We start from the raw sequence: 25,628 nt of genomic DNA, 5'->3' as shown, positions 1-25,628 counted from the left end.
TGTTTTGTGGTTCATCAATGGCAGGGCATTCAGCGTGCTTGGCCACCCCATGGAGTGTGAGGGCTTTGGGCCAACTGAAGCAAATATTAATTTGGAAGAATGTCAGACACAGACTCCAACTGGCCAACTCTAATGGACAGGCAGTGGGAAAAAAGGGGCAAAGTCACAGCTGGGCTCCAAGCCAACAGCCTACTGTTATTTCTATCCCTCATGAGAGGCTTCTAGATTATTTCCTTCACAAAGACCTAGAAGTGGCTCCTTTGAAACCACCAAAGATTATATATATATGTATACATATACATGTATATGTATACATATATATATATATATATGTATATCAACTCCTAAAACAAAAACTTCTTAATGGTGTTTTTATTTACTTTATTAAAAATATAAATGCCAGCTCATCTAGCACATGTAACTTTGGCTTGGATTATGTGATGCCCAGAGTATAGATTCATCACTCTGGGGACATGGATTTTTTATTCCATTTCTCACCTGGATAAATCCCTAACATCCTTCAGTGGGGCTAGAGTATGTGCTCCACTTCTCCTGAAAATCAGGGACAAAGAGCATCTTACCGAGTTCTCCTTTAGCTGAAGCCCTTCCCCGTTGGGAAGGGAGGACCGTCTCTTGGAGTTCCTGTTTGGAGTTGAGGTAATAGCCCCGGCCTTCTTCTTTACAGTGAGCACCTCACAGCTGGCTTGGTCTTCATTGTGTGTACTTTTCCCAGCATTAATGACCCTGGAGAAAAAGCCGGAAAAGCTCATCAAGCAATGATATCTAGAAAGCTGAGAGGGTAGTCATTGTCTCTAGAATCAGTCAAGGCAAATCTCCACATCTGGCATAAAACGAAAACACTACTCATTTCAAAAGACCTTATGGCCGTGGTATTTTATATAATGAATAAACAGAGTTTGGAAAATGGAATTATATTGGCACCCAACATAACACATACCGAAGAAGTTGCTCTGAACTGAGTTCACCTTTATACGTATCTTAATAGATGCATCGACTCCATGAACCATTCTAGTCAAAACACGTCAGGCAACCAATCTTTCTGGCTAATTCAGAGCCTGAACCTTTTTTTTTTTTTTTTTGGCAATTCCACTAAAATCAGAAAGGCTGGTTCAGGGGGAATTCTGTTTCATTTTATTCAACTGATAAAGGAGCAAAGCCACCATCAATCTTATCAGACAACACAGTAGTAATGTATAGCACATTCCAAAGGTCAAGGGAACAGCAATCTATACCTCACTGCACCACACTCATTTTAACTTCACACAAGGGATTGAATAAGGCAAAATTGTGTTTTAAGTTAATTTTAACTCTCTTTTTCCCTCAAGAATAACACTCATCACACTGGGCTACAGAGCACTCTGACAGCAAAGACGCATACTAAAATATCATAGCAAAGTGACCCTTTTGACTTAATTAGCAATTTTTGTTCCAAAGGTTTTTGAGAAAGTGTTGTATTGCGTAGCCCAGGCTGGCTTCCAACTCCTACGTGATGGGATTACAGGTGTATTCAGGTGGGCTCACTAATTACTAAATGTTATAAGCAAAAGATGTTTCAGAAAAACATGCCACCTCATTCAGGTACCTTCTATGTCTCTCTCTCCTAGTGCAAATAGTTGTACTAAACAAAACTGCTTTGTTATTCTTATACAGTTTATTATAAATTTCAAGCATGTTTTATAAATAAAAATCTACATTTACTCATTTCACATATTGTACTATTTAAAACTTACAAGTAGATTATTGACTACAGTGTTTTAAAATTAATGCTTAGAGGCCTGTGTAAGGCGATGAGAATGTGTGTTGATTTCTGCAAAATCAGATGAGCCTTTGGTACTTATCATTTACTCTTAAGGACAGAAAGGTCAGGAAGAAGAGGGTTTTCTATCTACTTTCCTGCCTTACCTTCACTTTCTCTCCTCAAGGGAGAGAAAGCAAAATTCTGAGGATATAAGGCTATGTTCATTATGGTTACTAAATGGTGTCACATTTCCCACCAGAACTAATTTACTCCATGTGACACAAATGGAATTCAGAATGAAGTCTACATGACCCCCAACTCAACTCTGTCTTAGGATATTATGGGAATATCAACTTGTCTGTGCCAATCCAAACTGGACTCTGGTGATGTATGTAATAAGCAGAGTAGGGTAGCTCTGGTCCAGGCTTGAGAGGAGAGGAAATGGAGCTCTCGCCTTCCTTTTCTGGTTATTGAAGGGGTCTAGGAAGAGCAAAGGGGAAGAATGGGTGGTTCCCATCTGCCTCTCCTAGAGAAGCTCTTGTTTAGTTCAGGCCAAGTCACTGGAGGGAAGGGGGGGAGGTCTACAGCTGCAGCACATGATGCAGGATATGCATCTGTCAGGAAAATCCATATTAAGCCTATTCCCAGAGAAGTGAAGTAGGCAGGCAGGGGAAGGAGGCATGGAATACCATTCACCTCTCCTCAGTTATTGGTAATGAGTTCCAATCAACATGTCCGGGATGGACTGTTTACTGGAATGTCATGTTTATACCATGAAGGTCTTCGATACCAGGGCCTTTTCTCTAGGGAATGCTGAAGTGGAGGTTTGGCTGGAAAACCAGTTCATGACAGCCGCTCCTGCATACTGTCTTCTCTACAAGATCCCACTGCTATTTCTGGAACTTGGCACCACTTTCACCATCAGCACCTCACCTTGTGCTATAGTCATGTGTTTCAGGTTTTTGCGAATAACAACAACAAAAATGCATCACTGATTTCCAATAGTTACCTGCCAGGCTGACTCATCAACCACTGCTGTTTTCCAACAGTCTACAAAACTACTGTAATTTCTGTGGATATTAAACTTCAAAGTTGACCTTCACCAGGAGGTCCCACATACCTTATTTTATACATGAGAAACCCAGGACTCTGTAAGACTTTCACACAGCTAAATACAGCATTGCTGTAAACACACTTCAAAGTCCTAAGCTCCTTCTGCTTCCACTCTCAGGTTGTGTTATTTTCCTATTGTGCATCTATTCCTAGCACCTCATGGTTCAAAGGTCTGTACTGCAATGACTCATTAGAGCCACAGGGCTGTTAAAGAACACTTACTGGTGACTTTAGTTTGCTACTTCATATTCAATATGGCTCGGAAAAAGTATTAGTAAAATACCAAAAGTCACAGCTCTATAAGCCTGTTTAGTTAGACCTTAATTATCCAGATGATAAAATACTAATCTAATTAAATAACTTAAAGTCAACCCTTTCAAATAGCGCGTGCACACACACACACACACACACACACACACACACACACATCTTCTTTCCTTTTATTTTGTGGCACTGAGGATTGAATTCAGGATCTTCTGAATGCTAGGAAAGTGCTCTATCACTGAGCTATACCTCTATCCTCTTATCCTGTATCTTACAGTAATTTAGCTTCCATGCTTCATACAACCTTAGTAAAAGGTCCAATTCTTCTCAATTTACATTGTCTCTAAAAAGTTTAATCACTATCAACTTAAACATTCAACTTAAACATTGTTCTTCAAAGGCCAATATTCAATTACTAAATGTAAATTGGGGAAGACCTTATTTCCAAGCTGAGGAGCTTGGAAACTTTCCTTAGATGAAAACATTTTTATCAGTAGTTAGACATCTTGTCTTTTACTACTGGGGGTCACCAGGTAATTATTTTTTTTTTAACTCTACCTGCCTATAATGTTAAATTTGAAGACTTACAGCTGCCGAATCATGAATCATCTTACTTTTGGTGATCTTATTTTCCAATCTCCTATAAAAAAAGGAAAACATTTTCCTTCAAATTAAACCAGAGATAATAATTGTGGCTGTTACCAGTTCAGGCTCTCTCTTTAAAATATGGCACAAAGCAGGCGCTGTTGAATGAAAGAGGCAGAATAGACATTGCTACTTCTAATGGGGGAGAATAATATCTTAATGTGTTGAGAATTAGCTTTATGTGCCAGAGGCTGTGGTCAGCATTTCTTGTGTAATTATTTTGTCCTCTGGTCAACTCTGAGTTAGCAACCACTGGAAATATCTTTTAGAAGATAAGCACAGCTAGTGAGTGGAAGAGTTTAGCCAAGTTTCTTCTGCAAATCTATGTTCCTTAGCTATAAATTATGAAATTATTGAGTTGCTAAAATGTGTGTGTGTGTGTGTGTGAGTGTGTGTGGAGGGTTGGGATGGGGGTAGGAAGACTTTAGTCATCTAAGGAACTAGGTAATTTTGAAGGCTGAATTAAAATTCAGGAAGGAAAAAAATGGTGGAGAAGGGTAGCTATTGTCTCTTCAATACAGAAAGTTTATTATCCAGTTTTTCAACTCTGAAGATCAATACATTTGTTCAGGGAGAGAGACATGTGGCAAAGTTTGCTTTAACCTAGGAACCTTCTTTCAACCACACGTTTTTTGTTTTTTGTTTTCCTCCGTGTAAAAACAGGTAAGCTGTTTTTACTTCCAAGTAAAAAATTCCTGTGCATGTAAGTTTTAGCTCAAAGTTATGACCTAAATACCAGGTATGGTATGAACCTGATCATGAGGACATAAAAACAGCAAGGAATTCATTCTGTACTTCCCTCATGCCCTTGGGAAGCCTGTTTACCTTCTTTCTACTGGTGAAATAATGCTACTCACATTTTTTTTTTGTAATGGATTCCACCTGAAATTCAGAAAAATTTCTGCCTCTAATTGCAACTGTTTATTTTCTACGTTTTCACTTGCTCCTAAGCACGACTTTATTTACATTCATTGGATGGCTCCAATATTAATTATAAAATAACACATTCTCAACTAATGAGCTCTAGCCACCAAGTCCATTGGCAAAGAGAATTCATAATTGTCACAAAGGCCACTGGCTTGGAACCATTTTCAAAAGACACTTCATCAACAAAGACAACCACAGTTGATATTTTTTTTTGAAGGATTTCCACATGCCCATGTACCATGCTAAGTATCTTACAGGTGTCAAGTCATTAAGTACCAGCCCTTCCAACTTCAACTTAGTAGACTGCAGAAGTGGGAAAAGGGGCAATGGTCAGATGCAACTGGTTTTAGTGGGTTTTGGTGTAATGTCTAGCTCTAGTTGTGTGTTCCTGGGCAAGTTACTTTCAAAATGAGGAGAAGAGTCACTTCTTATCACCAGAAGTAGTGAGAATTAAATGCTATAGCATCAAATGCATTCAACAGTGCTTAGCACATAATGAACACTCAATATGGATTTAATAATAAAACACAAATACAAAGCCAGTTTTCTTTTCTTGTTCCCTAGGGACTTTGCACAGCGATGCAAGTTACCAGAAAATCTCCTCCACCCTACCACATTGTTCCTCTGCTGCCCCCAAAACATGGGCCACCTAGACATTCAGAGCCTTAAGGTGGCATGGGGACATTCAGTAAACTACTCATTCCTTTGAGCCCTGTTCTCAAGTCCCACGTGATGGTACAGAATACACAGAAAAAAACCCACACAGCTACAGATTTCTGTTCCTTTCTGCCTGTGGATGCCAAGTCTGGGCTCCCAAGTTCCTGGATTCACTCAGGTTCCAGAAAAAGACTGAATAAAGGCTTTGACTTTGTTTTTAAGAAGTTTTGAGTTCTGAAAAGTTTAGGCTGAAACATTTATATTAAGTGTCATTAACACTGCTGAGCAGGCAGTGATTATACTAGGTAAGGACAAGGTATTTATAAAGGCCATTAGATGATTTACTGATTCATAAATCACCGAGAAGCAGACGGAAAAACACTATGTAGGGAAATGAATCATTTATGGGAAGACCAAATATAGCCATTGATTATCAAAGTTTCTTTCAGTAGGTAACCTTTTAAGCAATATTTCGTGTGGTTCTCTGAACCAGTGACTGACCACTAAAGTAGGCTGGAGCTTCCCGGGAGATAACTTCTCATTCTTGGGTATTGGCAAACCACAGCTCTGACTCCACCAGGAACCTATTCCTTTGCTAAGAAACACTGGCAAACACACCTGGATGGTCAATAGAATGGCAGCTTCTGTGGCACAGATTCTGACTCTACCAGGAACCTAATCCTTTGATAAGAAACACTGGCAAACACACCTGGAAGGTCAATAGAATGGCAGCTTCTGTGGCACAGATTCAACCACCTCCAGGTGGGAAAAGGAATGGGAGGTCACTCCTGTCAGTGCAGGTAACACCAGTCAGATGTCACCAGAGAGTTCTAAAAGAGACAGAATGAAACTTTTTTTCTTCTGTCTTATGATTTAATACTTTCATGTTTTGGTACCATGTAGGGAGGCAATTATTTTTGTAAACCAAAAGCCACTGAATACTGTCAATTTTACATGGTCACATAGATTACACAAGTAAAATAAGGGAGAGAGCTGCAGGTTTGAGTGAACTTAACATGTATCATGACCTCACTAGTAATATTAGCTGGAATGAGCTTTGATACTAACATGTGGGAGCGATCTTTAGCTTTGTTACTCATCAATGTAAGAACTGAAAATTAAAAAACAAACACTCAAAAGAAGATGTGATGTTGTCCCCAAGATCTCCCTACCTACATATGAATATTTTCTTCCTCATACTGGGTTGCTTAGAAATGACCTTTAACATAGTGAAGTAAATATTAGAAAGTTGCCTTTAGGGATTTCCTTTCAATTATTCTCTGGGTCCTCATGGCAAAAGCACTATTATCGATGTCCAACTTCCATATTTATATAAGGAAATCTGTCCTTTGTTAGACACTGGCTCAGTTCCCATGCAAAGCCACATTGCTGCTCTGTAGGGCCACGTGAAACCAAATAGGGATTTTTTTTTCTTTTTTGATTTGTTTTTTGGAGACTCACACATTCAGTCCATTCATCTTCTTACAAAAACTGGATTTTGCTCCAATTGAGGGGTGTATCATAGAACACAAAGGAAAACAGTCTACAAGAGAAGAGGTGCAGCAAACGTCACAGGTGAAGTAGCATCTGAGGCCAGGTGAGTCTGAACTGAAGTTTCCAAGTTTGTGCTAAATAAAGTCAAAATTTTGGGGGTTTACCACAATATTTATAGTTGCTGGCTCATGCCTGTAATCCTAGCTGCTCAGGAGGCTGAGATCTCAGGATAAGAGTTTGAAGCCAGCGTGGACAGAAAAGTCCATGTGAGACTTTTATTTCCAATTAACCCCTTAAAAGTCTGAAGTGGAGGAGTGGCTCAAGTGGTATAGTGCCAGCCTTGAGCAAAATAGCTAAGAAATAGTGTCCTGGCCCTGAGTTCAAGCCCCAGTACTAGCACGCACATATGTGTGGGTATGTATGTGCATGGGCATGTGTGCATGCTTCCCCCCCCACCGCCCCCAAAAATCATTTTTAGATAGCTTTTAGTGGCTGCTGGAAATTTTCAAAAAAGTAATGTGTTATGTTTTTATAAAGAAGGTCTCTTATTTACTAGGCAGATGTATCAATACTATGAACAATGTGAGAGAAATGTATGGTTTTCTTAAGTGGAAAGTCCATTTTAAATATGTAATTGAAAAACACAAACTTAAAAACAGCCTGAAACTAATATCAAGCCAAAAGCAATATTCTAAAATATTCTAATCTCTACATACATCAAGTACTTATCTATCTGTCTGTCTGTCTATCTGTCCATTTGTCTCTACCTATCTATCTATCTATCTATGTCTCTATCTATGTCTCTATCTATGTCTCTATGTCTCTATGTCTCTATGTCTCTCTCTATCTATCCATCTATCTATCACTGGAGGAATCTAACCCAGGCCCTTGTACTTGTTAGACAAGCATTCTACCACTGAATTACATCCTAGCTATGAAATGTTTTTTTTTTTCCTTTTTCAGTCATGGGACTTGAACTCAGGACCTGGGCACTGTCCCTGTTTTTTTTTTTTTTCTCCCAAGTCTAGTTCTCTACCAGTTTGAGCCACAGCTCCACTTCCTGTTTTTGAGTGGTTAACTGGAGATAAGAGTCTCACAGGGACTTTTCTGCCCAGGCTGGCTTTTGAACCATCATTCTCAGATCTCAGCCTCCTTGAGAAGGTAGGATTACACATCTGAGTCATCAGACCCCAGTAAGTTTGTAATCAGCAAATTCCTCAGACACAAAATTTCAGACACAATCTTGAATGAGTTTTGTCGTCAGTCTTGTTGGATAAAGAAAGTACTGGACAACTGGGGGTTCTGTTGTTATAAACCTTAATGCAAAACAAGAGGAGCAGTGTTACACAGAAGAGTATTGTTCAGTGGCAAGAAGTGTTAAATTCTAATTCGCTTAGCATTCCAAGTCCTTGCTTTAGAAAATAAATGGGTACCATCTTTCACAGAAGAGGAGGAGGCTATTCAAAGTAAACAGGAAAGAGCAGGTAGGGGACAGCAGGCAAAAAAGTTTTGTTGGATGGGGTGGGAGGTAGGTGGGTAGAAGACGGGAAGGGATGGGAAGGGGAAACAAAGGAGGAGGCTACAATGCTTGATAAGAAATGTACTCATTATCTTGCCCATGTAATTGTAACCCCTCTGTATGGTACTTTCACACACACAAAAAGGTTTTGCTGGAAATTTGGGAAGTGGTGTGATAGGAGGGTAAGGGGGACCAGAGACTAGAACCAAACTTCCTAAATCTGAATCCTGGATCAGTCAATTGGTAGCTGTATAATTTTCAGTAAATTCCTTTCTGTGCCTGTTTGTCATTAGTAAGATGGGGATAATGAAAGTAGTCATTTTTTGGAAAACAACTATTTTAAGTGTTTTACATCAAATACCTTAATGTTCCTAATGTTAAATATGAGAATGTACTATCATTATCCTTATTTTATTTTCTGCATCAATATCACATACCATTCTTGCATTTCCTAATAGAAACTGAGTTCTGTGTTCACAAAAATAATGTTCTTGAAATGAGTTGCACATAGCAACAGAGATTGCAAGAAGGGATTATGATATGGAACATGGTTTTAGTACTCCAACATACTTTGTCAATCACAATATTACTGAAAAACATTGTTACTTCAGTCTTTGGCTTTTGCTTGTTCTATTTTATATACACTATATCTAAAAATAATTTGTTTTGGAAAATCCTCACCCCTAGGTTAATTAACTTGCAGAAAATGTTTGTTCGTTTTCCAGCTTAAAGCCTGAACAAAGATACCAAATACTCCTTTGAAAACTTATCTGATCAAACATTTTTGTGTCCCCAGACCTAGGAAAAAAGCTCAGTTAATTATCCAAGACTCTCCAACTTACAAGCCAATTTAATCCTTGAGGCCCCAGAAGGGCCAGTATAGGTTACACTTTAGGTAAATCCATTACTCTTCTCTCAAAAAAGCTAGAAAGTATGAGACTTGCTGTGACATTGAATAAGACAAATGTGCTGCTTATAAACTATTTAGAGTGGATGTGCAATATACTCTTTAATAAAATGGATAAGGTGAACTACCAATATGTTAGTAAAATGAAAATATATTCAGAATTTTAATTTTGGTTGGTCATGGGGCTTGAACTCTGGGTCTGAGTGCTGTCCCTCAGCTCTTCAGCTCAAGGCGAGTGCTCTACCACTTGAGCCACAGCGTCAGTTCTAGTTTTCTGGTGGTTTATTGGAGGTAAATGTCTCATGGACTTTCCTGCCTGAGCTGGCTTTGAACCTTGATCCTCAGATCTCAGCCTCCTGAGTAGCTAGGATTACAGATGTGAGCTACCGACACCCATCTTATTCAGAATGTTGTATGTGTATTTGGGTTGTTTCCCTACCCCCATGTCAAGTCATGTATCAGGGAGTAGGCACTCAATAAATGAATTCATTTTTGCCTTCATATACCATGTAATGAATTAAGTTCTAAGCCTGCCTATTTTTTAATGCTTAAAATATTTTACCTGGGATTTACTATTGTTTATATTAAAAAATAAAATTTCTTCAAAGTGATGTTAATGATCAATTGATTTTATTAGTGAGTCATACATCAGGTTAGATCCTAGAAAACTTCCCTGTTGTTATTGTAGCAGAATCAGGTTTTGTAAGGTGGCTTGAGCAAGACATCATTTTAAAAGTGGACTGGTCAATACTAAGTTATTTTAGACACTTTCTTTGTAAGGATTAAAATAGGATTAGTTTCCTTATAATGTCAGCTCAGGTTGACTAGGCCAAGCTAAAAAAAATCTCATTTTTAGGAAAACCTGGTTTGCATTGGGATTTTCATATTTCCTTAAAGTTCCTGTTTGATTCTGTGGCAATTAGCACGAATGATTCCATTTCACTTTGGTTTGTCCTAGCTCAGTATAAAATCCATAGCCTACTATAAATTTTATATAACACTTGGCTTCAACGAAAGTAAGTCTATATACCAAAGGTGGACAATGTGTTTAATTATAAGCACTTCTATCAGAAAATGAGCTTGGGATCAAGACTTGTATGGTAAGCCCCAAATATCTCAAGCAAAGTGGCTGCGGTTTGTCAGAGAGATGACAAGTTAAGGTAGCATAATAATTTGAACTGTTTAAAAATGTTTCTTTAACTATAAAAAGGTGCTACTGTGGGAATCAGGAGTACTGAAAGTAAAATGCAGAAACCTAGCAAAGACATGTTTTTATCCACACAGAATCCTTTTGTTGTAGCCATTCTTTCCCTCCTCAACCCTACACATAAAGTTGCTCTGTGTCTACAAAAGGCCACTTGACCTAAGAATAAGAGACTTTGCATGGATAATGAAAAATAAAGGTGAGGGAAGGAAAGACAGAGACAGAAAGAAAGGTGAAAGAGGAAGATTACATAAGAGTACAGATTAGTAATACATTGTCCAACTGGAGCCTCTAGATATAGCTGTTCTCAAGATTGTCCTTGAAATGTCTGATTAAACGCCAACATTCCATAATAATTTCTCTTTGGATAGCTACCAATCCAATTGCAAGTTAAAGAATCTATACTTCAATTCTCAATGCATTTCATTTATACTATAATTGTTAAATCATAAGCACTTTGAAGGCAGGGATAAGAGTTGTATTTGACTTTGGATCCTTAGAGACTAGTGTAGTTCCTGATATACACAAGCAGTAAGACACTTGCTGAATGAAAGGTTACTTCATGGAGGAGTAATAACTTGGACTTAAATTCTTAAGATGAACTTAAAAATTTATAGAACTATGCTGTGCTAAGAAGCAAAAGTGGAAAACAACTTAAGAACAAAAAGTAGAACATTTCTGACAGTGTGACCAGACACAACCAATAGGGTATACACCTGAGAGTAGCTGTTCAACAATATTCAATCTCCCAATCACTGAATTTTATTAAGAGAGCCAATCAGGTTTATTTTGAAGATTAAAAGTTAAGTTGTATTCTAGGAGTGAAAGTTAAATTCATATAGAAAACTATTACTGAAGCTTACCACCAAGAGACCAAGATGTTCAGTCATTAGAAATTTAACAACTAAGGAAATGAAATCAGCACTCCCAACCATGACCCTGAGATAGAAGAACTTACATAAGTCGCAGTTGGAAATTCCAGTGTCAAAGTGAGGTAACTGTTTACCTTCCTTAATGCATTTTATCCTTGAGATTAAAATAGACTTCATTGTCCCAGAATCCTGGCTGTAATAAGAAAGAGGCTCTCAATGGCTGAGAATGAATTTTAATAGCGGAACCAGGAGCCTAAGACAGGAAATCAGGAGGAAGAATTTTTCTTCATAAAAAGGGCATGTGGGTAATTTTCATTTTGTTATGTTTGAAATTATAGTTTTGAATGTTGGTTGCAACATGACCTTCCTGCATTGACACAAAGTATAAATTAATCACCAAATAATGAGTAATATAAATTCTTACATCTTACATTTTCAAAAATACTGATAGTCCAAAAATTTGTGGATTTACGTAGTACAGTTTGACTGAGAACAATATCAAATAGTAGTTAGACTCACTTCTATTTGGAAAGTTTACTAACCCATAACCTAATAAAGTGTACAAAATGCTCACAAATGAAAGTGATGACACTGTTTCTATGAGAGAAAGTACATTGAGAATTCTGACCTCTACTATTTAGACTAATTCTCACATTTCTGTATGTCTATGAGATTTGTTTGTGCCTGGAGTCTTCTTAAACATCATTTTGGGGCTCCACTCCAGAGACTGACCTGAGAAAAGTTCCCCAGTAGTGGTGATGTTCATGGTTCACTGATTCAGCACTGATCTCAATGAATATGGTTCCTTTGCTTTAGCCAGGCACTGTAATTTTCTTGCCTCATTCTACTAAGCATGTGAGACTTCTAGTTTGTAAGTATATAATTTATATACTTGAATATAATAAGGTTGTCAGTAGTTTATGTACATTACTAGTGGTGGTTACCACTGCCAGAGGCAAAAGTCCAAGAATCTGCCAGATGGAAAGCAGATCCTGGTAAGGAATGGAGTTATAGTGGCAGGAACATGAACTTGGGGATGGAAGGGGGATCAGTCACTTTGAGTGGCAGGAGCTTAACTAGGGATATGGAGATTCCCAATGAAGAGGTAAAGAATAAGAATTCTGGCTGGGTGCTGGTGGCTCATGCCTGTAATCCTAGCTACTCAGAAGGCTGAGATCTGAAAATCAGGGTTCTAAGTCAGCCCAGGCAGCCAGCCCTAAGACTTTTACTTCCAATTAACCACCAGAAAAACAGAAGTGGCATTATAGGTCAAAGTAATAGAGCACTATCCATGAATAAAAGAGCTCAGGGACAGTACTAGTTCAGGCCTGAAGTTCAAGACCCACTACCAACTAAAACAAAATAAGGGTACAAGGGGGAAGGGAGACTTGAGTAACATTGACTGAGAGTGTACTACACATGAGACTCATGTTAGGAAGAGATGGGCAACATGAGAGAAATGGTAACAAAGAAGTGGAGGGAAAGTCAACGCATAGGAATAGGAAACTTGTTTCTAATGAGAGAAGTGGCTACAATAAAAGGAGCTAAACGTCATTCAGATTATTTAGCAACATCCAGCCCGAATGGAAAACTGCCATCTAACAGCTCCCATGTCAAAAGTAACAACAGGTGTTAATTCAAATAACATTTTTACTAGAATGATTAACATGACACTATATCGTAATGGTACATCTCATTTCGGCCTCCCCTAAAGGTTTGTCCCATTTAGTGAAAATGGAATCCAGAAAAAAAAAAAACCAACTAATTTTAGATAGTGGTAAATTTGTCCCCTTTGGCCCCAAAAGCTGTCTCATCAACAGTCCTACAGTGCAGATAAAAAAGACTGACCATCTTCGATCCAGAAGCCTAGAGAGTTAAGGTGATGGTGGTGGTGGTGTGTGTGTGTGTGTGTTTGTGTACCGGGGCTTGTACTCAGGGCTTCACTCTGAGCTTTTCTGCTCAAGGCTGATGGTCTGCCACTTGAACCACAGAATGGCGACAAGAGTCTTACGGACTTTTCTGCCCTGGCTGGCTTTGAACTGCTATCTCCAGAGCTCAGACTCCGGAGTTAACTAAGGATGATAGGTAGGAGCCACCAGTACCCGACTCTGTCTTGGGTAAAGTTCTAAGAAGGACCAAAGTTTTGGGGGGGGTTAAGCAAAGTTCAAGTGCCCACTAATCTGGCAATTATGAGGTGGCCATAGTGATGCAAGTTTGTAACCTCAGCACGCCAGAGGCTGAAGCAGGAGGATTGAGAGTTCTGGGCCGGCCTAGGCTAGTGAGCCAGGGGCGGGGACGGTGTGTGTGTGGGGGGGGGGGGGGAGAGTTAGTTGTAGCTTCTTAGAAGAAGTCGAACTTACAAAGTATTAAAACATGTCCCCCTGCCTCAGTTTTCAGATGATAAGAATGTACCGCCCCAACCCCCCGGGGGTCACCACTCGTTCCTTCTCCTTTAATCCCCCCACTCCCTCCGGGACACCCCCCCGCCCCGCCCCCACTCTGAACCCCATTCGTCACCGTTTTTTGCTTTTTTTTTTTTCCTGCTCCACAAAATGGCCACCGCGCTGGATCCCTGTGGCCACGAGACCCGCTGCCCTAGAGTGAGTGCTAATTAGACCAGAAACATCCCAGGGCATCTCCAAGCCCGGGAACGGAAGAGGCAGGAGGAGAGGCAGGCGGGAAGGAACATGAGACTGGGTGCACACGAGAGGAAAGGGGAGACGGGAGGCCGAGGGGAACTTCGAAAGCCTTCTTGTTGAAGGGCAGGAGGAGACAAGGCCCAGTTCTCGCGAGATCTTCGAGCCGGAGACTCCGGTATTCACAAAGAACCAGGGAAGGAAACTCAAACGGAACAGGACATCACTGGACACGCCCCTGCCACCCCGACCCCTCCCGGCGGGCTCCAACGCGGGACAATGAGGGGCGACGGCGCTAAGTGGGAAATCTCGCGAAATTAGGAAGGCTTGCGAGTAGGACATCTCGCGAGGTCGGGAAGGCAGCGAGTAGGAGATCTCGCGAGGTTAGGAATAAACGCCAGCGCGACCTGAGGAGGAGGAAGAGGAGGAGGGAGTTGGCTGTGGGAGGTGCCCATGGCGACGTGCTTACGAGCGGCCGTGCGTACGTGCTGACGTAGCAGCCTTTGAGTGGCTAGATTACATCCGTGGGCCGCGCACGCACGCCATGCACTCCGGAGCCGCCACCGTTCTCGTGCGGGAAGGCGTTTGTGGCGAAGCTAACCCTCGCTCAGAGGCAGCGGCGGAAGACTCGCGGTCGCCGTACCCTTCAGGGATGAGTCATGTGGCGGTAGAAAATGCTGTTGGGCTGGACCAGCAGCTTTCGGGCCTAGACTTGAACGCGTCTCCGGAGAATCAGGCCGGAGGAAGCGCGGCCAGCAAAGGCCGCTATATCCCTCCTCACTTACGGAACCGCGACGCGGCCAGGGCGTGTTACGACCGGGACGGTGTAGGGTGGAGCTCCGGTAAGGAGAAGGATGCCTACAGCAGCTTCGGGTCTCGTAGTGATTCGAGGGGCAAGTCCAGCTTCTTCAGCGACCGCGGCAGCGGGTCCCGGGGAAGGTTTGACGACCGGGGGCGGAGCGACTACGATGGCGTCAGCAGCAGCCGCAGTGACCGAAGCGGCTTCGGCAAGTTTGAACGCGCCGGGAACAGTCGCTGGTGCGACCGGTCGGACGAAGACGACTGGTCCAAGCCCCTCCCGCCGAGCGAACGCTTGGAGCAAGAACTCTTTTCCGGAGGCAACACGGGGATTAACTTTGAGAAGTACGACGACATTCCTGTGGAAGCGACGGGCAACAACTGCCCTCCACACATCGAGAGTTTCAGCGACGTTGAGATGGGAGAAATTATCATGGGAAACATTGAACTTACTCGTTACACTCGCCCGACGCCGGTGCAGAAACACGCTATTCCTATTATCAAGGAGAAAAGAGACTTGATGGCCTGTGCCCAAACGGGGTCTGGAAAAACTGCAGCGTTTCTCTTGCCCATCTTGAGTCAGATTTATTCAGATGGTCCAGGGGAGGCTTTGAGAGCCATGAAGGAAAACGGAAGGTACGGGCGCCGCAAACAATACCCCATCTCCCTGGTGTTGGCACCAACAAGAGAACTGGCAGTACAGATCTATGAGGAAGCCAGAAAGTTCTCGTACCGGTCTAGAGTCCGTCCCTGTGTGGTGTACGGTGGTGCCGATATCGGCCAGCAGATTCGAGACTTAGAACGCGGGTGCCACTTGCTAGTAGCCACGCCAGGCCGCCTCGTGGATATGATGGAAAGAGGAAAGATTGGATTGGATTTCTGCAAATACTTGGTGTTAGATGAAGCTGACCGGATGCTGGATATGGGGTTTGAACCTCAGATACGCAGGATAGTTGAGCAAGACACTATGCCTCCAAAAGGTGTCCGCCACACTATGATGTTTAGTGCTACTTTTCCGAAGGAAATACAGATGCTAGCGCGTGATTTCTTGGATGAATATATCTTCCTGGCCATAGGAAGAGTTGGGTCTACTTCTGAGAACATTACACAGAAAGTAGTTTGGGTGGAAGAACCAGACAAACGGTCATTTCTGCTTGACCTCCTCAATGCCACAGGGAAAGATTCACTCACCTTAGTGTTTGTGGAGACCAAAAAAGGTGCAGATTCCCTGGAGGATTTCTTATACCACGAAGGGTATGCATGTACCAGCATCCATGGAGACCGTTCTCAGAGAGATAGGGAAGAGGCCCTCCGCCAGTTCCGTTCCGGAAAAAGCCCAATTCTGGTGGCTACAGCGGTAGCAGCAAGAGGGCTAGATATTTCAAATGTGAAACATGTCATCAACTTTGACTTGCCTAGTGATATCGAAGAATATGTCCATCGCATTGGCCGTACAGGACGCGTTGGAAACCTTGGCCTTGCTACTTCATTCTTAAATGAGAGGAACATAAATATTACTAAGGATTTATTGGATCTTCTTATTGAAGCAAAACAAGAGGTGCCATCTTGGTTAGAAAACATGGCTTTTGAATACCACTACAAGGGTAGCAGTCGTGGACGTTCAAAGAGCAATAGATTTAGTGGAGGCTTTGGTGCGAGAGACTATCGCCAAAGTAGTGGTGCCAGCAGTTCCAGCTTCAGCAACAGCCGCGTGAGCAGCAGCCGCAGTGGTGGAGGTGGCCATAGCAGCAGCCGAGGGTTTGGTGGAGGTGGCTATGGAGGCTTTTACAACAGTGATGGATATGGAGGAAACTATAACTCCCAGGAGGTTGACTGGTGGGGTAACTGAGCCTGTTTTGCAGTAGGTCACCCTGTCAAACAAGCTAATATGGAAACCACATGTAACTTAGCCAGACTATACCTTGTGTAGCTTCAGGAGCTCAAAGTATATTACCAGCTGTGATTCTCCAAAGGGAAAAAAAATTTGAGAGCTCAAGGTCACAAGAAAATATAAAAAAGGCACAATCAGCAGCCCTCTTTGGAAGGTGGTTTGAAAATTTATTGCGTTAGTTTGAATTAACTCCCCTCCCGCCTTACCCTCAAACTACATTTATAATTTTGTGACTGACAATCATTTGTTTGTTAATATACTGTGCCTTTAACTTTACACAACTTTTTATTTTGATATCTTGTTGGCTCAGTAATGCCCCAGATATCAATTGTTTTGACAAATTTGCTGAACTTGAGCTAAAATAAAATTTTAAAAAAAGCACCAAGTCTGAGATTGAATGTACTAGACTGAATGTACACTTCATGTGTTTTCATAAATACACAGGTTTAAAAAGCCCTTAAAATATCTATAACTTCATAAACTGACTTTAGTGCTATTTTTTTTTTTTTTGTCGATCATGAGGCTTGAACTCTGGGCCTGGGACAAATTTCTACCAGTTATATAATAGGTATAGGGTGAGCAAATAACTGATGATTTTTAAAATTGGCCATAAACTTTCAAAATGCAGAGTATGTGTTCTTGTAATTAAAAGGTTAATTGATTTGGCTGGGGAGGTGGCTCAGTGGTAGAGTGCTTGCCTTGCATGCATGAGGCCCTGGGTTCGATTCCTCAACACCACATAAGCAGAAAAAGCTGGAAGCAGGGCTGTGGCTCAAGTGGAGCACTAGCCTTGAGCTGAAGAGCTGAGGGACAATGTCCAGGCCCAGAGTTCAGGTCCCACAACCAACACCCCCCCCCCCCAAAAAAAAAAAAAAAGTTAACTATTTTTTCGGTTTTGAAATTTCACATTATTTTAAAGCTCATACTCAATTTACTAACAAATGGTAACCAACTTTTCATGGAAATAAGAGTCTTTGTTTTGGGGAATCTACTTAATACTGTGATCTCTAGGATATAGTAGATGCTGATCCAGTCAGTCCTGGAACCTGAACTGCCTGATCCTGGGCACTGTCCCTGAGCTTTTTGCACAAGGCTAGCTCTCTATCGCTAGAGCCACGGTTGTCCTTGAGGCTTTTTGGGTAGTTCATTGGAGTTAGGAGTCTTATGGGAAATGCTAAGGCTGGCTTCAAACCACCATCCCCAGATCTCACCCTCCTAAGTAGCTTGGATTACAGGCATAAACCACAGGTGCCCAGCTGTACTTTTATCTGAGAAAATTAGAATATGGATGTATATAATAAAAATATTGAAATAATTAAATGAAAAATGATAAAAACATAACTAAAGGGATCATCTGTGGGACAGATGGAATGGAATAATTAAAACTAAACTTTTCTAATGTATTTTTAAAAAATAATTGCAATTTAGCCAGGCGCCAGTGGCTCATGCCTGTAACCCTAGCTACTCAGGGGCTGAGATCTGAGGATTGTGGTTCAAAGCCAGCCTAGGCAGGAAAGACTGAGACACTCATACCCAGTAAACCACCAGAAAACTGGAAGTGGCGATGTGGCTCAAGTGGTGGAGTGATGGCCTTGAGCTGAAGAGCTCAGGGACAGCACCCAGGCCCAGAGTTCAAGACCCATTACTGACCAAAAAAAATAATTGCAGCTTATAAGGATTGCCAGCTTTGCAACGTGTAAGGCCCTGAGTTCAGACCCCAGTACAGCAAGAAAAATAAACACATGAATAAATATTTAAAAAGAACGTTAAGAAAGAAAAAATAGACCCTATAATTAAGAACAAACCAAAAACATAGTGAAGTGCAACATTGGTCACTGCAGGTAACTTCCAAACACCTATGAGATAAAGTGTCTTAAAATTTGTTTAACATTTTTACAATTTTACTTTTCAGGTCTATACATACATTTTATTTCAGACTTAAATACTGAAATTAAGAATTGCTCTTTAACTGCAAGGAAAGGTAACACGCAAAGTCATTGGTTTCACATTCTCATACAAAGGTTGGTTTTTTTCCCCTCCCTGATCTCAAGATTGTTGGTTCTACAGTAAGCCTGAGGAAATGAATTATTCAAAGTGACATGCTGAAACACTGAAGATGTATTCTGGTCTCTGTGCAGCATCATAACCTCTGGTTGGTAATCTTCCTTGGTGCTCTTGTAACATACAATTGAGTTAACTGTTTTGGAGAAAATTCCTGGTCATACCTTTAGGAGATAGAATCTTTTCTGTCAGAGTAGTTGCTTTCAGTAAGCACCACCATTTAAGGTTAGCCACATTCTTTTTTTCTTTTCTTTTTATTTTTTTTGTCAGTCAAGGGGCTTGAACTTTGGGCGTTGGCGCTGTCCCTCAGCTCTTCAGCTCAAGGCTAGCACTCTACCACTTGAGTCACAGCACCACTTCTGGCCTTTTCTGTTTATGTGGTGCTGAGGAATCGAACCCAGGGCCTCATGCATGTGAGGCAAGCACTCTACCACTGAGCCACCTTCCCAGCCCTTAGCCACATTCTTAACAAGAATTGATTTTCTAGGGGTTGTATTTTCACTATTTTGCTGTAGATGTATCAGTTCTGAAATTTGAGACTGTAACTCAAATATTATTAGGATATAGAAAATAGCCATAAGTATAAATTAAATCCAAGTTAAGAAAAACCATATGTGTAATTTCAGTTCAATTCAGTATAAATTCAAATGGTGAAACAAACATAACTGCATCTACTTAAGGGGACTGGAAGTAAGGATACTCTGAAGTGAGCACTGTGACCTTCCAGATGCTGGCTTCTAAGAACCATTCCCAACTAAGGAAGCTAGGGATTCATGGTAAAATGGCTGGATTCAGTTATGATATTGAAAGTACGAAGTGAGCCAGAGACTGCTTTAGGCTAGAGAGTGAAAGAAAATCACTTAAAGTCAATAGAGTATTTCAGATGACAGGAATGTGTTTGAAGGGCCTTTTAACTGGTTAAATTCATGATGATTTGAGCATCAAAAACAGGTTTTAGCAGAGGAAAAAAATAGTAAGTCCAGCCACAGTTAAAAAAAAAAAAACCCTAAATTTCTGCCATTGGAGATAATTTATTATCCTAGCTATTTATTTTGAAAATAAGTAATCAAAGGAAAACAATTTCCTTTTACATAATTAAAGGAAAGAATTAAACAATGACTTTAGATCATTTAGGAAGAACTATAGTTCTTTATAGTTAGTAAACATTTGTACAACAAATGTTTGTGTCACTGTCAAAATTCATGGGTTAAAATCATAACCCCAATATGAGATGAAGAGGTAAGGGCCTTTGAAATGTTGTTAGATGACAAAGGAAGGAGCCCCTGTAAATGAGATTGATGCTCTTATAAAGAGGTGGCAGAGAGTTCTTTAGTGTGTCTTCCAACAGGTGAGAATGCAACAGGAAGTCATCTGTCTGAACCCACTAAACCCACTGTTAGTGCTACTTTGTTAACAGTAGCCTTCCTGATCTAAGATGTAAAGAAAAGTAGTTTATAGAAATACCAGAATATACACAGAAAAATAGAGAGGTAGCAAACAGTCATTTGCCATCCTCAGGGATAAAACTGGTTTGGGCAAAAACCATGAAGAGTTACTGACATCCTTTGGTGAAGATCATCCTTGGGTGATTAGTATTACCTCACGTATGACTTCTGAATTTTATGGAGATAGACATACTTGAACAAGTGGAAGAAATGGTGAATACCATCCTAGCCAAGCCATCAAATAAATATCTTGATTGAGAGAGCCTATATTATGAGTGGGACAGCTCTCCTGATGGGTAGGAAACAGCTGTATAACATCACATGTAAAGTATTCTCCGAATTCAGCCACGCCATAAGACATAAATTGTAGAGCATTGAGAAACAAAGGAGATAAAAATCGAGTTAAACAAAAATCCAAAATGGTACATACGTGAATAGTTGAGTTTCTTAATAAAATAGGTATTTATGAATAAATTTGGTATGGTGGTATATAACTGTAATTCCAGCACTGGGGAGCTGGAGGAAGGAAGATCATGAGTTTGGGCTACAAAGAAATCCTGTCTTAAAAGAGAGAAAGAATATACAGTTCAGTGGGAAATTGAAGATTTCCATATAAAGTACATTAGTCCAAGGTGCTATCGTGAAAGTTAACAAGTCCCAGTTTCCTCCTCCTCCCAAACCCATCTGATTGTGCTGCAGACATAGTTTACCTTAACGAGTACTAGATATTGTATGTCTATAATTTTGAGCTTTGTTCTGGAGCAGAATTATTTGTAAAGAGATTGTTTCACGTTTTCAAGATGTGTTAGAAATATGTTCAAAACAGTTCAAATAGTGGAGAATAATTAGCAAGGGAGAGAAGAAAAGATAGGAGGGAAAGGGAGAAGAGTCGGGAAGGAAACAGTATTTTTCAACCTTTTCACTGCTGCTTCCCTAAGGAGAAAATGTAAATTAAAATTCCAACAAGAGAAACAGAAGAAAAATTTCAGGTACAACTGTAATGTGTAAGATGTTTCATATCCTTTGCCTTCTCTTGCTAAGAACCCATTTTTTCCCCACCATGGTGTCTTTCCTTCCTTCCTTTCTTCCTGTTTTTTGGTTTTTTTTTTGTCGGTTATGAGGCTTGAACTCAGGGCCTGGGCACTGTCCCTGAACTCTTCTGCTTAAGACTAGCAAACTTTTGAGCCACAGCACCACTTTCAGTTTTTAGGTGGTTAATCAGAGATGAGTCTCATGGACTTACCTTCCAGGGCTGGGTTTGACCCGTGATCCTCAGATTTCAGTCTCCTGAGTAGTCACAGGTGTGAGCCACTGGTGCCTGGCTCAGGGTGTCTTAATACTAAAAATGTTCCTATTTTGGTAATAGAGGCAAATTTAATATGTTCCATATAGTGAGTGAAAGTGTGAAAATGATGGAGCCCCTGAGCATTCACAAAACCCTCCACTTGGTTCAAATACTTTCACAAACATTCTCCCAGCTTCTACTCTAATTATGTTCAGAAAATGTCACTCATTTGTACCATTTTCATGATTTTATTTCTTTTTTTTTTCTGGTCTTGGGGCTTGAACTCTGGCCTGGGTATTGTGTCTGAGTTTTTAGGTTCAAGGCTAGTGCTCTACCACTTGAGCCACAGCTCTATTTCTGGCTTTTTGCGATTAATTTGAGATAGAGTCTCATAGACTTTCCTGCTTGAGCTAGCTTTGAACTGTGATCCTCAGATTTCAGCCTTCTGAGTAGCTAGGGTTACATGCATGAGCCCTGGCACCCGGCTGATTTTTCTTTTTCATTGGCTTTCATGAGTCAGGTATCTTTACAACCTAGTGAATTGACAACAGCCTAAAGACTCAGAAATCAGCATTCTTCATCTTCGTGCTGTCAAGAGGATGCAGCCCAGATGTTGGTACCCAGATATAAATTAATATAGTTGTAACAGGCACCAGACATAGGCCAAGTTTTTCCCTTGGGGGCGGGGTCTCACACAGCTGGCTTGGTTAACTAGCAGACGCTCATTCATCAACCCTGCCATATGTGACTGCAAAGTAGAAAAAGCCTTTCTTGTCCATTTGTTTTTGTAACAGACTCTACAGCCTCCCTTTAAAAAGTCTACTTTTCAGCTACCACCTACATACATGCAGCTTTGTCCCATTGTTCCCACTTTCACAAAGCAGAAACATTTCTACTGTGTCCTACAAGGTCTGATGATGCCTTAAAGGCTGTCCATTGACTTTTCCAGTCCCATTTGCTCTATTACTCAATTGAAAAATCTTAGTCTGCATAAAATGCAAGGTCAGGCTGGATGATGGTAGCTGACACCTAAGCTACTGAGGAGGCTGAGATCTGAGGATCTCAGTTGATAGCCAGCCCTGGCAGGAAACTCTATAGACTCTTATCTTCAGTGCGCCATAAAAAATTCAGAAGTAGAGCTGTGGGCGAATGGTAGAGTGCCAGCCTTAAGTGAAAAAGCTAAGGGACAGTATCTAAGTCCTGAGTTCAGTCCCAGTACTGGAGGAAAAAAAGCAAGTTCAGATCACCAAATATATGGAGATCACAATTTCACAACAAGTTATAGAAGTAGTAATTTGTCCATGTTTCTGTCCCACTTCCTGATCCACAGGTAAACCAAGACGTTTAAACTTGCAAAATGAAGCCCCCTGTGACTTGCATTTTTGATAGCCTGGTGCATTATCTTTAATAATAGCACTAGCTGCATTTGGAGGAAGTTAACTGTCTGAGGAAATGATGGAAAATGATCCTTTCACATCTGCTGCTAGTAGTCTAAGCTCTGAATAGCGGCTCATTCACATCAGTCAGCCAAGTAATGGCCTAATTCTTCTTCCAAATTTATACTAATTGTTTTATGGAACAATCACAAATGCAAAGCATTCAATGTTCTGCAGTCAGAAATCTGAAGTTAAAAAAAAAAATCTGAAGTTAGGGAAGTAGATCATCTGAATGAGAAGAAACAAAGCTATTATCTGACCCCCAAGCTTGGCACCAGGCCTTTCAGATCCCGAGAGAAAGCTTCTAGCTGCAACAATGCAAGGAAGGGTCAACTCTGTAGTTGTGGGGGATTCTAGCTGTGATTTCCTCAGTAGGCCTAATCTTTCACTTCTCAAATGACATTCAAAAGTCAGAAGCCCAGAATTCAGAATAAACAAGGCAAGAGCTAAAAAAAAACACAAACCCCAAAGACACTGAAAGAGAAAATTATGGGAATTGAGGTGGGGGGGTGCAAGAAAGAATCAACAATGGGAACCTTTGAAAGTATTCCTTACAAGACTTCATAAATATTCAACAAAAAAATCAAGAAACTAATGAAACACACACACACAGCTCAATGTCATTAAAACTGATGATTATGGAGAATCAGAGCTGAGACTTTGGACATGATTTGTACAAACGGTATCATCTTTCAGACAAGGAAACTGAACTAGAAAAATGGTCCAAGTTGTCCAAGGTCACATCACTGTCTCCTGCTGTTTCTGCCGCTTAATATTGAAGGGTCAGCAGACCTCAGCACTTGTCCTATCCAAGTAAAAAGGTTAAATCTCCCACAAACCATAACCTTTTCCTTTCAAGCATTCATATCCCTTCTTTAGCAGTTTCAATCACTGCGTTTAAGTAAGTTTCCTGACCATAGTAATAATGGGGCTGTTGGATGAACATGGCTTAACATTGGCTTGATATGGGAGAATGGAACTACACCTTCTGTTTTAGGCATTTAGCATTTTATCACTTATCCAGTAACATTCCAACAGTACTGCAAGGGAGGAGGAGTAGACTTTATACTTGCTTTTGCAGGTAAGAAAACTGAGTCTGGCCTGTCTAATCACAAAAACAACAATCTGAAAAAGGAGACACTGGAAACCTACTAAGACTAGGAGTAAGGGAAAATAGCATCAATTTAAAAATCAAGTTAGACTGGGATAAAATCCTACCTTATCTCTCTACTGGTAGCATAAATTCTAGACATCATTTATTTTTCTCTTTTGACAATACTTGAGTTTGAAATCAGGATCTTATACTTGCCTAACTGGTGCTCTACCACTTGAGACACAGTCTTCAGCCTTGCCTTTTTTTTTTTTTGCTGTGTTTTAGCAGACTTTTCTGCTGGGGCTGACCTCGAATTTCAATCTTCCAGATCTCAAGGTTCCTGAATGGCTATTCCATGAAGATTAGACAGAATTACCACAAAGTGCCAGAAACACAGTAGTCTCTCGAGTGAATGCCAGGTAGCATTATGAAGCACTAAAATTAAACACGGGAATATATTATAAGCTTCACGTTACAGAGCAGATCATTAAACTAACTGGATCATTAAAACTACAAAACAGGCTGGGCACTAGTTACTTACACCTATAATCCTATCCACCTAGGAGGCTGAGATATAAGAATCACGGTTCACACCCAGCTTGAGCAGGAAAGTCTATGAAACTTTTATCGCCAATTAACCACTAGAAAACTGGAAGTGGCATTGTGGCTCAAAGTGCTAGAGTGCTAGCCTTGAGCAAAAGAGCTCAGGGTTAGTGCCCAGGATCTGAGTTCAAGAGAACTTTAACTGAGTTCAAGCTCTACCACTGACAAAATCAAAATCACAACAACAAAAACTATAAAACTTGCTGGACATCAGTAGCCTATGCCTGTAATCCTAACTATTCAGGAGGCTGAGAACTGAAGATTGTGGTTCAAAGCTAGCCTGGACATGAAAATTTGTGAGACTCTTTTCTCCAATTAACCAGTAAACAACAACAACAACAAAAAACAAACAATAAACTAAAAACAACCAGAAGTAGAGCTGTGATTTAAGTGGTAGAGAGCTAGCCTTGAGTGAAAAAGCTCATGGACATTGCTCAGTCCCTAAGCTTAAGCACTGTGGCTGACACACATACATAGAAAGCAAAACTTTTAGACCTGGGGTTGACAACAACTGATTAGCTACAGCTGACACTGGCAGCTTTGCCCCTCTTATTTCTGGCTGTACTGACTTGGCAACTACTCTTAGCAAGCTGTGTTTGCCTTCTCACATTAAGTTCTTTGTAGATTCAAATACATGTCTTACTCTATTTTACTCAGAGTAGTGGATCTTTCACTGCAGACAGAGGAGAAATTCTATGGCCATAGAGAAAGGTAGACAAGAAATCAACCCTCCACCACTAGGACTTCCTGCAAGGAAGTTCCAGGCCAGCTAGAAAAGTAGGTTTTAGCCCTTAGAGGCAGAGTTCAGCTTCAACAGCTTCTTGGGCTAAAACGTGCACCCAGGGTATGGTGATAACAGCACATGCTCATTCTAAAGAGGGCAAAATGTACCCAGCTCCAGCTCATTATGGGAATATGGCTCCATGTTGCCAAGTCTGTTGAGATTTCAAGGAAAGGTCTGTGCTATGGAAAATTTCTAGATTTTGAAAACACTTTGTAGGACAAATAAAGCACACATG

At 40.7% G+C, this 25,628-nt stretch overlaps 2 protein-coding genes across 2 annotated transcripts in view; one reads left to right on the top strand and one right to left on the bottom strand.

Moving 5' to 3' along the window:
- Ppm1h (protein phosphatase, Mg2+/Mn2+ dependent 1H) overlaps positions 1-25,628 on the bottom strand; it is a 197,692-nt gene that overhangs the window by 121,758 nt on the left and 50,306 nt on the right. The window contains exon 2 of the mRNA XM_042698853.1: positions 582-744. Coding sequence (XP_042554787.1) covers positions 582-744 — 163 coding nt within the window. The remainder of the gene's footprint in view (positions 1-581; positions 745-25,628) is intronic.
- LOC122124154 (ATP-dependent RNA helicase DDX3X-like) lies at positions 14,650-16,722 on the top strand. Its single transcript, XM_042698852.1, has one exon. It carries the CDS (start codon positions 14,650-14,652, stop codon positions 16,642-16,644), a length of 1,995 nt encoding a protein of 664 aa, XP_042554786.1. The 3' UTR covers positions 16,645-16,722.

Source organism: Dipodomys spectabilis, unplaced genomic scaffold, assembly GCF_019054845.1.
Source record: "Dipodomys spectabilis isolate Male_0828 unplaced genomic scaffold, ASM1905484v1 ptg000234l, whole genome shotgun sequence".
Lineage (NCBI taxonomy): Eukaryota > Metazoa > Chordata > Mammalia > Rodentia > Heteromyidae > Dipodomys > Dipodomys spectabilis.
This window is presented reverse-complemented; position numbering and strand designations above follow the sequence as displayed.